Source organism: Bombus huntii, chromosome 6, assembly GCF_024542735.1.
Source record: "Bombus huntii isolate Logan2020A chromosome 6, iyBomHunt1.1, whole genome shotgun sequence".
NCBI classification, from domain to species: domain Eukaryota; kingdom Metazoa; phylum Arthropoda; class Insecta; order Hymenoptera; family Apidae; genus Bombus; species Bombus huntii.
Window position 1 is genome coordinate 15,840,157 of NC_066243.1, and position 14,107 is coordinate 15,854,263.

Consider the following 14,107-nt stretch of genomic DNA (forward strand, 5'->3'; position numbering starts at 1 on the left):
TCCGCAAAACGTCGTCCAAAAATAGTAATCGGAAATTGAGCAAGCGTTTGAGAAAAACGATCGCGCGCGAACAATGCGAAAGACAGCAAAACGGACAGCAAAAAGAGCAAACGATCGCCGCTTGGACGACCGATTTCGACGACCAATGATACTTATCGTATCGATGCATCGAGAGGATAAAGGCTCTCTCGGGTTAACTCGTAACAAATCGGTTTTTCTACAAATAGCGGGCTGAGAGTTATAGCGATGTAAGTGAAAATTGTCTAAATTCTAGTCTGCTTGTCTGCCTTAAATCTCTTAACAAAACCGCTCGTTTCATTTCTCTCGTTTAACGTTTTCAATCAAGAAATTACAAATTTTGACGCTCGGTTAACTTATAGGTTATATCATACAAATATCGAAACTGTTTAAAATGATCTTTTACGAACAAAATACGTACACGATATATCTTCGTAAGATTATCGCGATCGGTAATCGTTCTTCGCATCACCGTAATTTTCAGTCCGCCAAATGTGACGTGGAAAAAAATATTACATCGCTCGGACAGAAAGAGAGTAAAAGACGGTTCGCAAAATCGCGGAATACGAGGAGAAACGAACGGAATACAACAACAACAACAGGAGGTCGTATCTGCGTGAACAACTGTGTCTTTTCTTTTATAGCGAGCCTTCTCTTTTTTTTTTCTTTTTTACTTTTTTTTTTTTGGCCAGTTATCCTCTTTCGTTTTCTATGAACATTTTCTCATTTTTGCAAAAATCGGGGTACATCGTATAATAAACCCTTGGTTTTTTTTTCTTTTTCGAACGAGCGCTTCGATCAACTTTGATATCGAAGGTAGGAACTACCTGCCTCGGACTAAAAAATATCATGTACAGCCTCTGTAAGTATTGCTACGATCAATTGTGCTCTTTTCAATGTCGACTCCTCCCTTCTCGTTCGCTTGCATTCTCCGCTCCTATAGTAGTCTTTCCATTTTTCTCTTAAACCTTTCGCTACGATAAGCCTTTCAACCATCGAATTATAATTTGCCGAAAGCGTATACAGAAATCCTCTACGGTACAGAATCGTTTCTACTTTCTCTTATACTTTTACGACTACTAAACTCCCATAGTTCTACTCCTAAACGTCGTATTTATTTTCATTTCTCAACGTGTAATTAGTTTGTCGAAAACACTTCGTACGAAACAAGTATTTTATGGTGACAGACGTCGACAAGTACTTTAGAATTACTCCAAATTTGTCCAAAGCCAAGAATAATATAAAAAGAAGTTAGTTCGATACAAAGGACGATCCAATACGCTACAGAGAGTCGACGAAAGTTGCTCGGATCTGTATACCAAAAAATTGTCAATACATTAAAGTTCCAAAGGTGTATCGTAGCAAAAGGATCGATCCATCTTTTGCTCTTTTCCGCGGTATCTCGTCGTCACTCATCCTTTCGCACTCTCTTGTCAATTTTGCACTCCGGTACAATAAATTCGCTTACGCTAACGCAGATAGCCTCTACACTTAGCTGCTTCGATCGCGATCACCGCGTCGAAGCAACATGTAATTCGAAAAAAAGAGCGCCGTTGACCAACAGAAACGATTGTGTTGCTCAAGTCCCGCGGGAAATCAGAGTCCCAACAACAGAGTACGAAGCGTGCATCGGTCTCTGGATAGAACTTGAGCCACGGGAACGCACGATTGTTTCCGATTTCGCGCGATTTCGCCGCTCCGTTCTTCGCTTATTGTGCCAAATCCGTTTTGTACAAATATATACAAAAAGGAGCCGTATGTGTTCGCGTCCGAGGGACCGTCTCGCTTCGAGCGGACAAAAGTCGCGAGAGGTTCCTCGAACAGGAGAACAACGTATGCTTGCATTATATATCTTTCGGTTTCTCGTTTCGTTTCTTTCCATTCCACTTTCTTCGCTTTCTTTGCTTCTCGTTACTTATTTATTTACTTTTTTCGTTTTTTTTTTTTTATTCTTTTTTACGTTTTTAGAGACAATAGCGAGTGTATGGTTCCTATTTGACGGGCATCACCTTTTTCATTGGCAAAATGAAAAACCAAAAGGCCCTCTCACTTAAAGTCTAGCGATTAACTAAAGGCGAAAGTGGACGTTACACAATCGGATACCGATTCGTCTTTTTTTTTTTTTTTGGTTTTTTCGTTTTTCTTTTTTTTGTGTTTTTTTTTGTTTTTCTTTTAATGAATGACTGGATAAGAACGACGTGTCCCTCCTCTCTCGTGTGTTTTCTTATTTCGGATACCACCAGACGAGTCTTACAAAGAGAATTGGCGATCTTCTTTTTTCGCAAAAACGAGAAAGAACGAAAAGGAAAAGAGAAAATGACGAGGAAAATCGAACGAAATGCGCTCGAACGTCCTACAATGGTTTGAACGTACGGTTCTTGTTTCCTTATAAATGATTCGAGAAGAAAGAAAAAGAGAAACAAAAAAGAAAAATAATTTAATAGAATAACACGCAAAACGAATGTAAGTTTTCCTTCTTTTGTACATTTAAAACTGGTTACTCCTTTAATCCATAAGTTTTATTAATAACGTGGTATGTACACATATACATAATGTACAGACAACCCGTACGCTGGGTCTAAATATGTCCGCAATGTTTTTTTCTTTTCTTCTATCATACAATGAGTGTGTAGTAGTAGAAAGAGTATACAAATAAAAGATTAGAAAAAGACGACCGATCGGGAACTTGTCCGACAAGTTTCAGAACACCGAAGTGCGATACTCCCGACTTGGGTTAATCCGCGATCACGCGATAGCGTGAATAAAAATAAAGTACAATACAACCGCCTGACTTTAATGGTATCGTGTTGTGTTACCATAATGCACTTTATGTATATATATGTAAGTGTTTAGATTGTGTGTGCGTGCGTGTGTGTGTGTGTGTGCGCGCGCGCGCGCGCGCGAGCACGCGTGCGCGTGCGGCGTGTAAAACGTCTCTGTATGTATAGTGTTTCAAAAAACGCGAGAACATTCGCGACACAAGAAATAATAAAGAAAGGCGATCGAGTCTAAGTACAAACCCAAACCGGACACAAAATCTCTCTCGCGTTTTCTTTTAACGTTTATTCGTACATATTCGACAAAAGCCACGTCTGTTCCTTTTTATTTCCTCGCGCATTAACCGTTCTATGATAATCCCATATATACACGCGCGCAGGACCGACGCCAGCGTGTCAAAAATTGCCAAAGACTTCTTCTCAAGACCAGTCAAAAACAATCGATCGACGAACGAACGATCGATCGAAACAATCGGTTGTCTCGGTGAACAGAACACCCAGCGAAACGCGTCGCTGAAAAAAATCGTCCACTTTCCCCGACAACAACTTCATTATTAATTCCAATTTACACCGACAACGTCTTTGGCTCGAATCGAATAATGTTGGCAATATCGTCGCCAAACATGTATCATCACCGTTACCAAAAAGTATTTTTTGGTTGAACCTTCACGGTTCCACCATGATTAACCCTCGTCAAAGAGGGTGCAAAATTTGAGCCCCGTTTTTAAAACAGCGTGAGAATCTTTAGGTTTCTCTCTCTTTCTTTACTTTAAGCCCAGAGCCTGTGGTATCGTCGCCCAAGATAGTGGCTATCTCGCCTTGCATAAACGCCCATGGCACTTGGCTGTTCGCCAGTGGACATTTCTCTCCACTTGGGCAATAAACCTGAAACAATTGAAATTAACGTGAAATTAGGTCGTTACATTGAACGACGATCGTTCGTTCTAGATGCAGAATAGATGTTTCAGTCGGAAACCCACCTCTGAGCCAGCACCCTGTCTCTTTATGCTTTCTCGGCTGCAAGGGAAACAGAATTTGTGGTGTGGCACGCTGGGACACTGAACAAAATGCGTGTCCTCGAGGCGTTCTTGACACAGGGTGCATTTTAATATCGGCGCTGATACTTGTTCGGCTCCGGCAACTTGGGCAACTGCTCCTTCTGACGACGTTGTCACAGTCGTCGACGACACGTGCCTTGAACCATTGGATCTCCTACCCGAGGATCCTGTAATCAATTAGTACGCACGCAATTTAATTTAACGTATTTCTACCAATTTTATGCGCGATAGTAATTGGCATTTAACCCTCAACTTGTACAATTGGATCGTAGACGAACACATAGTTTAGATTAGATTTAACTTCAATTATCTAACTTTGAAGTACATCATTTTAATTTGTACATCGTACGAAATAAATATCATTGGTGATTCGCGATGCGTAAAATATAACGTATACTACCACCACAAATACTAGTTGAGGATTTAAACGAAAAAAAAAGAAAGAAAAAAAGGAAACAGACATAATTACCTGAACTGTTCGGGCTATGCTGCGATCCTCTGGAAGCACTGCGTTGCTGAGCGTTCGTGGCCGTGGTCGGTGGACTTCTACTGGTTGGACTCGGATTATTCGGTGGCTGTGGCACTGATTCTGGCGACGCTAAGTTGTCAGCGACAGACATGAGCGCAGCCATAGGTGACGGACCATTTGTCGAACCCTAAAACGCAACATTCCTTTCAATATACATATCGGATAGAGCAACATATAACCTCCAAATGGTATTGTTAGATCGTAGATGACCAACAAGATTTTAGGTTAAGTTACTTAATTTTAGCCTACGCTTCATTTCAACTTGTATACAGTATTTTATATGATAGTGTGAGAAATGAAGTACAAATTAAAGCAATTAAAATCGAAAATTCAAGTAACCTAACCAAAAATGTTGTAATCATCTCGCGACCCAACGATGTCAGTTGAGAGTTAAACGTATAAATAGCAAAGAATAATGAATCCTTAGACGAACATTGTTATCCTCATAGATGTATTCGCACGCGGTCGTTAACATTTGGAGCTTGATTACCTGGTGGTGATTCGTCTGTGGATTATCGTTGGAGGCTTCTTGCGCCGGTGGCGGCGGTGGTGGAGGGCTCGTTCGCGGGCGAAGAGGAGACCCTCCACCGTTTGCCGCCACATTTGCCGGTGCCAATGGGATAGACGGACCGACGTACGCCCCTGAAATTCGATTAATCTTTAACATTTTTGCTATCACTATATAACACAATCTATTCTATGCGTTTTATTAAAATTAACGCGACCAAGCGATTGCTGAACGCGGAAAAAAGAAATTTCGTTCGAAATAATTCAGATTATTCGAGATAACCTATAAGCATCGTCGTATAAGAACGGAGACATTAATAACACTTTCTATTCTATATTATTAAACTTAACCTAACTGAATGATTGTCAATTGTCGAAAATACATAATTTCACGCGAAATAAATTATCTAACATAACCTAGAAGCATCGTCATATAAAAAGAGCAGACTTCGATGGATGATTGGAAGACAGAAATAGATATCCTTTCCCCTCTACATAGAGCAGCACGGACAACGTCGTGTGATTATGCTAATTGAAACGAGTATACTTTTGTCATTCGTTGGTCGCATCGAGGGCAGACAAGCCTCGTTCCTGGATCTTTATAAATAGACTGACAATAGTGACACACGGATATTCGACCGATTTCCAACCGTCTAGAACCAAATCGAAACAGCTGCTGTCCGTTAAGTCCAATAGGTTAAGTCGAACGTTAGCGTGAAATTGATATTCCACGAGAGATCGTCTACCGAACGACACATACAAGACGTGCCATCTGTGTCGCCAGCTGTATACGAAGTGCTTTTCGTGACTTATTTGCTTTCATGAGCGCGCGATTGTTGCTGCTACACCAAGGAATATCGAGCGTTCTCGTACCTCGATATAATACCACTTACAGTTTACAGGACAGATCGCGAGGTTACGCATTTTGATATTGTTTACGAACCGTTTCTATACCATTCTTAGGTCACTTTCAACGATAAAACCATTAACACGCGATACGCGTGTTACCTGTACGGTTTATCTATAGTATAGATATAACTGTACGATTACATTGATACTGTATATCATATACTCGTTGGCCTTCGAATTTTCAATACATCGTTCGACGATAAAAGTAGAAAATGCTTGGAATTTTTATGAAATATATGTTATAGTAATTACTTTTACTTGTATTAATATTATTCCAAAATACAAACGCAAATACCGATATAACTGCAAAATTGTAATTCAACTAGAATAAGAAATATTTCAAAATGTCTATATAATAATTAACTTTCGAATTTTCAATACATCGATTAAAAAATAAGTATATTTTAATCATTATTACTTTAATTGTTATCTAAAAATCTATCCTTATTATTATCTTTGTAGAATTATTATATGAAGTAATTAGATTATAATTACATACGGATTGAGATTTAAATAACGAAAAAAAAAAGGATTTCAAAATAAAGATGACATATCAATTAAGAGATAAACGCATGGAATAATTGAAGTTTTTATGAATTCAATCTACTATGTTTTCTTGAGTTATTATTGCTATAATTAAAAATGTTTCAGCAAAATATTTCTTTATTTTAAAAATAATTTTGGGTATTAATTTTGGGTAGCGACCGAAACATTGAAATAATATTAAAATAATATCAATTAATAAAAAAGATTCTAGGTTAGGAATTACCGCGTGGTATCACAATGCTATTTTACATTGTCAATGTTCATAAATATGTTGCTCAAAATAACAAGCACGCATACCGATAGTTAATTTAATATTTCAGGAAAATACGATCCGTTCCCTTATTTAAAAGTACGTTCTTCTTTTACTTAATCGATTATACGTTAAGAAAGGTCAACAAACAAAAGACAAACATATTCTCCACTGGATATACTTTGTTTGATGGCGCTCCTATCTACTGCTGTTGACACTCGTAATATATATTAGCAAAGCGCAATAACATACACTAGGTTGTAGCATAAATACGTTCTGTTTTTAAACATACATCGTTTATGGTACTATAGAGTATATGTGTATAAAATTGATACAAATATTACCCGTACAAAATTGTTAATTCTCAAAAAATATAATTATTAGAAATTTTTTATACGGTTGATATTTATATGAATATGTATTTCGTATGAATAACTCCACGAAAATAAAATACAGAAAAATGCAAGCGAAAGGAATTTCTTTATCCAACACTGATTATTCGTACTTAGAATCCATAGGCTTCCACGAATAAGGCAATTTCAAAACGGCGACAATCTCACAACTTTACTCTGCCATTCCACGTACGATGTTATTAAGAACCGCGCTACGCAACGAAATTCTCCCGACAACGTGCTACTTCTCGGTTATCGCGTGTCTCGTTATTTTTCTTGGCAAGATGTTTACGCGTTTCCGAACCCACATACGAAGAAACGCATTCCCCCTGGTACGAGCAGATAAGCGAACGGATCGATATTAAGAAAGAAGCATCGTTTCGTCACGTTCTACGGAGGACCGTGACACGCGATATCTCAGTCGAGTATATCCACCGGCAATCCTGTATATTCCAGTGGAACGCAGCATCCGCACGTATCTACCCCCACCACAGAAGAGAAACAGGAATACGAGTCACCGAGATCTCGACTAGAGCGTGGTCTGCCATCGAGAAGATGTGTGACCGGTACTTTTCCGTGACGACTCTGATAGAAGCGAGGTCCGTTGGCGCGTCTCTGCTCTCTATCTATCTCTTGAATCGAAGAAACGTAGCAGCGATGATTCCTGCTGTACCGGAGGAAACGAAAGAGAACGATGGTCACGGAATAAGGAGAAGCAAGAGGGGCGACCGACCCGAGAAAAACGCATGCGCGGTTTTGTAACAGACATCGCATGATGCACGTAGGCGGCCGGCTTAGTCACACTCTGTGCTTTGTATATCGCAGCTAACCGGTCGACTATAGTGGCCTTGTTTCGAAAGTATGACCCTCCCAGCGCGTCGTTGACGCCGTCAATGCGCGCATTTACGGCTAACGTCTCTCTACAGAGTGTCCCGAAATGTTTATTTTAAAGCTGCGTCCTCACTGAAATAATAATTTGCTACTTTGTGTTAACGTTCCATGTTCCTTGAAAATGTTGCTATTTGTCGTTCAATGTTTCTTCTTGTTCCATCATATTGTTTCTGTTGCCAATAATAAAAGTTACTGTTGCTTGTTACCGTTCAGATCGATTCAGACAAAAGATCAAGGAAAAATAAGAAACAAATATTCTTTCGGTGTATACTTGTTTTTAAGGAAAAATGTGTTTAAAATCGAAACAACCTAAATCCTGTTGATTACGTTACTTCAGCGTAGACCAAATGTTTTTACAAGTAGTAGTAAGTATTTATGAAGTAAGTATTGTTTAAAATGTGCAGCAATAACAGGAAACAAAAAGTTTCTCATTGTTGCTCCAGTGAGAACACAGCTTTAGGTTATGTTTTCTATTAACTTCAAATTAACCTTGATGAATCGGCCGTGAAACGAGAAAAACAATGCGGTTTAGCTTTGCAACTGGTCGAAATATTTAATTATTTGAATAACACATGACCTTACTACGTGCTATGTAAACTACGGAAATTACGTGGTAAGAGAGTACAAATAAAATCAAATATGTATTTATTTTGTTATTTACGCAAAGTAACGATAAAAACCGTACTGTTAAATCGTATAGATAGCTATAAGCGCCAAATAGATAGCTATAACGTCTTTATCGATATGTATAAGCTTTCTAACAGAGATATATTCTCGTATCGTATCAGACTAAAGTTCTGTAAGGCGTTTTGCAACACCTTGTATATGGCATGGCGAGAAGAGACGTGCACACGAACGCGATACCCGTCCAGTGACGTAGGACGGAGTCGATGTATACATGTCTCTATCTGTACGCGATCGATCGAGCATAGTCGAGAACCGCGAACCGTGGCGATCATTGCGAAACACGGTTGAAGCTTGCTGCTCTCGTTACTCGGTTACTACCGTTGCTGACAGCCTGTCATTTCTCATCCATCTCTCTCTCCCGTATGAACGCATACGTGGCTACGCGTATATTCTAAAACGACTCATCGAACGACGAGAAAAATCGATAACTATTTTTCGGGACGTGATATCGTTCTAAAAACCGGCGAACGATAACGATACTAACCTATCAACTGTTTTAATTTAGTAATCTTGGTAATCTTAAAATTGTCAATATAAATATGCTCGTGAAATGTTGAAGATAGTAATTTACACGAATATAAGTAAATGAATGAATTCTTAAAACGAAATAATTCTTTCAAATGAAGAGCTAATTCGTTTTTATCAATTGAGAGGTTAGGAAGTTCGAAACGAAATAAAAATATATATTAAATCAGAAGTCTAATTGCACAGGTAGGCTGTTGTTTATTTGATATAAGTCATTTCTTTGTCGGATATATCTATGAAATTTTACGCGTTCATTCTTCGTTAAAGAGAATAGCAGTGCTTAATGTACGTTAACTCTCTTTGAAGAGGCGCACAGAGTGACTGGAGAGAACGTAACGGGCATACATAGAGTGAAATAAGCAATAAATTTAAATAACTAGAGAGAGAAAATATCACACGAGCGGTCAGATAATTGCCAGTAGGATTATACCGACTCGACTGTTTTAATATGATAAGGGCACACGAGAATGATATTATAATGTTTGTCACGTCTTGCGATATTTAGTTATGAAAATAACTAAAATATAGCAACTTCCTATATGTACTTAAAAACGAATTTCAGTATTAGCTATATACAAAAATAAATTATTTGCAATAAATTTACAGTTACGTAAAAATAATTTGAAAAAGTACCGGAATTAACTTTGAAAGAGACATTTAAACTCTAAAAGTAAATTAATAACAACTTAATCTAACCTCTACTAAGGTCATAAAAAGTACTTTTTACGATATAAAAATGAAAACAAGTAGGAAAGCTGGTTTTCTATTTTACAAAAATTTTCTCAAAATCCACGTTTATTTCCAGACTCTAATCTTTGCCAGCGGCTAATCTATTTTTATCGAAACATGCGTACGTAAACGGGAACCCTATCTTCCCAACGGAAACGCTACTACTAAGGACAAAAAAAGGATTAGATAAGATCGGGAAACAGAAGTAAGTCGTCGGAATATCCGTCGTTATCGCTCGGAATTTTATATAGTTTCACGCATAGGTCCGAATCCATTTAGGCGGCAATTCAAATATTTACAAATATCGACAAACAGTAAACCAGATTTTTATCTTTCGCTACTAATCCAAATCCTCTGCAAGGTTATTTACGGACAGCAATTTACGTGTTTCCTCGACTCCTAGTATATCTAGTCCAGATCGTTCGATTCAAGTATTTCTTATGGTTATTTTATGTAAGACAGTTCTTAGAAAGCGTTAGATTTGTTCGAATGGTTTCTTCAGTTTTCCAATCCGTTTTAGGGCGCCATAACGACCGTTAATCGCTAATTTAATTTTAACTCAACTGGTAACAAGCGTTTCAAGATCGGTAATGGAGAAAATTGTTGAAGTTTGATAACGGCACTGATACTGATCCATTACGCTACCGATTCTTTGCTATTATCTATTACTCATCGGATAAAATCAGATATATATATCTTATGATCATCCTTTTGAATATAATAAGTATATTTGTGTTAAATTACAATTTACCGTGGACATTTCAACGAACAGCGATCAAAGTGGCATTTTTCTAGTAAGAAATTAATAAGCAAGAATAATATTGGATCCGAGTTGTTCATCTCTATTTCTTAGCTGAAGCAACGATAAATCACTATCGTTTCAGGAAACGACGAGAACGATACTAAACTTTTGTTCGGCGTAAGAGAAATGGTGAAAATTTTCCAGGAAATATTTATAGCGAAGAGCGAGGCGACAAGACAGATGGCCTCCCTCGGTGACTGCAGCGAACCACCACTCGATAACCGTAAACACACACGCGCGTTAAGGTCGAATTAGAAAGTGGCCAGTGTCGAAATAACGGTCGATGACCAAGGTCACCCCGGCTGTACGTAGGTATACATACGTACTACGTACGGGCGCAGCAAACGCGAACCTCGGGCTCGAGCATCGTCAACCCGCCTCGTCAATGAGCCACGTACGACGGAAAGGAGCGCAAGAAAAAAGGGGGCCACGCTACAGTTACCTTCGCGGTGCAGTCGCGAAAAAAGGTAAAATATATCGCGTACAAGTTGAACCGGTTTTTGAAAGTATTGTAGCGACGCGGCACTTCAACAGGAAAAAGAAACGATTTTTGCACAAAAATTGTACCTTCTATGTGTATAATATTCGGTACAGTTCGAAAATGTATCTCGGACAAAAGAATAATATAAAGTGAAATTCTGGTAAAAACGGAATACGCTAATATTATAATATCCCACATTGTTGGTGTTTTCTTTATACTTTTAGTACAAGTTAGTTTCACTTCTTTACCATTCGAAAACCTAATCCTGATCTTACATTGCACTAAACATTATAAATAGTTGTCTGCGAGACTAATAAATCTTGTGTACATTGTTCTACCCGCCCACCACGGATATACATGTTTATTCCATAAAATAGAAGGTTACGTTGACAGTCTGTGGTCAACATTTTTTTAAAGAGATTGGTCATATCTGACTGGTTACGATCCAGGAGCGAAATTACATTTGTAAAATGTTTGCGACGGTCGATGAGATTTGTATTGAGCAACAACGGACTCATTCATTGTATCTAAATATACTGAGTGACGTCATCCGATTGGACGTCACGGCACGGTACGGCACGGCAACTCGGTGTATCTTTTGGTCGTCCCATCACGTGCTCAACGTACGTCTCCTTTATACGCGTTTGGACGACTGCCGTTCGTCCAGAATGAAGGAACTGGCCGAAGGAAAGACGAAGAGAGAAAAACGCGCGCTGACTCGGAGGCCGCAAGGCAACGCGCGTCCGATTTATAGTGGGAGGAAGAGAGAGAAGGGAGATGTATCATCCTTTTACTGCGGCGCGGATGATTCCCCGAAGCCCAAAGGCTGTGTCTTTTAACTCATACACGCGGTTCCTTTCCTGTGCCAGATGGCCACGCGCACGACCAAACGTTTACCTATTTTTACTACCAGCCGATAAGAGCAACCAAGAAAAACCATCTGCTTCAAAATGGAAGAAAATCCAATACCTCAATTTCAACATAACCGGCAATTGGTGTTATTGGACGATAGGAAACGGAGATTAGTTTTAAGTTTGGTTATTATATTTAGTTTTGCAGTATTTAATTTTGATTTTTATATCTTCAATTTTACACGATAAACGTTATTAATGGTCTTTATGACGTAAAATATGCAATAGAAATTAGAGCGAAGTATTCTGAGATGAAGCAACTGATCCTAAAGTCTTGTGGGTCAATTACAACAGAACGATACCAATTGAGGCGTAATATCGGGATGCCCGGTTAAAATAACGTTACATGCATCTTCGATGGTTATAAATATCAACAACATTACTGGGTAGAATATTTCATCTGTCTTCCAAAATATCTAATTCCTCGTAAAACAATATATCTATGCCTAATAAGAGTAACTATATAACTTCTATAAAAATAAACATTGCAGCCATAAATAATTCTTGGTCGAAATCGAGGATGGCGAAGAGACTAGCAAATTTGAAAGCGGAAACGCGTCCATAACACGAGCAGCCAGATCGTTTCTTCCGCGTGTAACTCACCATTGGTCTTAAATGTAGTGGCGGTATCGAAACTGGGCGCTCTCACAGGATGTTTCTCCTTGCTTCTATCCTGCACGTAACTGACGGCAAGGCTTACAGCTGGCAGAGAATCGCCTCTGGTCAATGGCGGCCTGACCGAATGTTGCTCCTCCAACGTGAGCCTCTTCTCTGCGTGCTCGTCCTCGTCGATAGTGGAAATACTTCGCTTGAGCTGTGCGATGCCTCTGTTGTGGCTGAGGTTCACGTGATGCGCCACCGCGGCTAGGTGGGCGTTCGGGATTCTCACGTTATTACTCCTCATGCCATTCGCTATCTCATGAGTTTCCTCGTGTTGCCGAGAAATTTGCTGTCTCGACGACCCCGAGTTAAATTCTGTGATAGAATTTCGATGATGAAGCTGCGAGTAACCGGCGATATTGTGATGCCTCGAATGATTCTGTCCGGTATTCTGTATCGGTAGAACATCCAAATTAGCACCGCCGTTGTGTTCGGTGTGTCCAGTTGCTCTATATGTTTTCGATGTGGAGGATCTGGCTTCGTGGAATCCGTGTGCCTTTTTCATTTGCTTGGCCGATTCCAATACTGCATCTATCCTGTCGGCACCCTCGTAATTCACGCAACCGCGGCATACGGGTTCCGAAAATTCGGTGATCATCGCCCAGGGCATCCTGGGCAGATCGCACAAGTAGCACTGCGTTCTCTTTCCCATCATTTTGCTCGAATTCTTCGTCCGCGAGTACTCCGCCGAGTCGTCACAACGTACCAAAACGTATCACTCACATCCACTTTATCACGTCTACTATCCTGTTTCTTTTTCTTTCTTTTTTATGTATCTCTCACGCACTATCGAGACGCACAAAGTATCGGTTTTATAGCATATTTGGCATGAGAGATTGCGCTAGTCACCGCATATAAACACTAGGTCAAAAATCAACTTCACTCGCAGAGAAATCACTGAATTATACTCCCACCGCGTCTTTCACGTTTCCTTTCCACTTCGGTTTCGTAAAACTACATGGATCGAGTCGCGACGAGAAAACGATGCCCGATATTGTTTGTCGGTTATTACGCCGGGAATTCAGCGAGCGCGTATTAACAACGCCCGAAGTGAGCGACGCGCCGTAAAGGCGGAGCTGAGAAAAAGAAGAACACGTTACTCGGACGCCAGATATTTTTACCACCGACTTACTCTCGTGGTAAATCGAAAGCCGACTAACAACTAACCGCCATTAGCACCGATGCGCGAACGTACGATATGTATACAATAGAAACCGTATTCTAGGTTGAACACGAGACACGAAATAATGGTATGCGCGCGACACGACGACGTGCTCTCGCTCGCCTGGTTGCCGTACGAGGAGACGAACGCTCGAGAATGCGGCGGTAAAGCGGAGCTACGGGTGTCGCTCTCTTCCCCCCTCGCCGGTCCCTGCCTTTTCCTCGGCCCCGCTTCGCCTCTCCGCACACCTCTGTCCGACAACGCGACGACGAC

At 39.9% G+C, this 14,107-nt stretch overlaps 2 protein-coding genes across 3 annotated transcripts in view; both read right to left on the reverse strand.

The window, feature by feature from the left end:
• Nucleotides 1-14,107, reverse strand: part of LOC126866639 (uncharacterized) — a 59,514-nt gene that overhangs the window by 16,952 nt on the left and 28,455 nt on the right. The window lies entirely within an intron of this gene.
• LOC126866648 (interferon regulatory factor 2-binding protein-like B) lies at nt 667-13,985 on the reverse strand. Of its 2 annotated transcripts, none has more exons than XM_050620500.1 (5): nt 12,616-13,985; nt 4,816-5,024; nt 4,323-4,509; nt 3,776-4,020; nt 667-3,680 (listed from the first exon to the last, which is right to left on the reverse strand). In XM_050620500.1, the coding sequence occupies exons 1-5, from the start codon at nt 13,325-13,327 to the stop codon at nt 3,540-3,542; spliced, it is 1,494 nt and encodes a 497-aa protein (XP_050476457.1). In that variant the 5' UTR covers nt 13,328-13,985; the 3' UTR covers nt 667-3,539. The 2 variants fall into 2 exon arrangements, with proteins under 2 accessions (XP_050476457.1, XP_050476458.1); XM_050620501.1 differs by having other exon boundaries at nt 4,873-5,024; nt 12,616-13,981.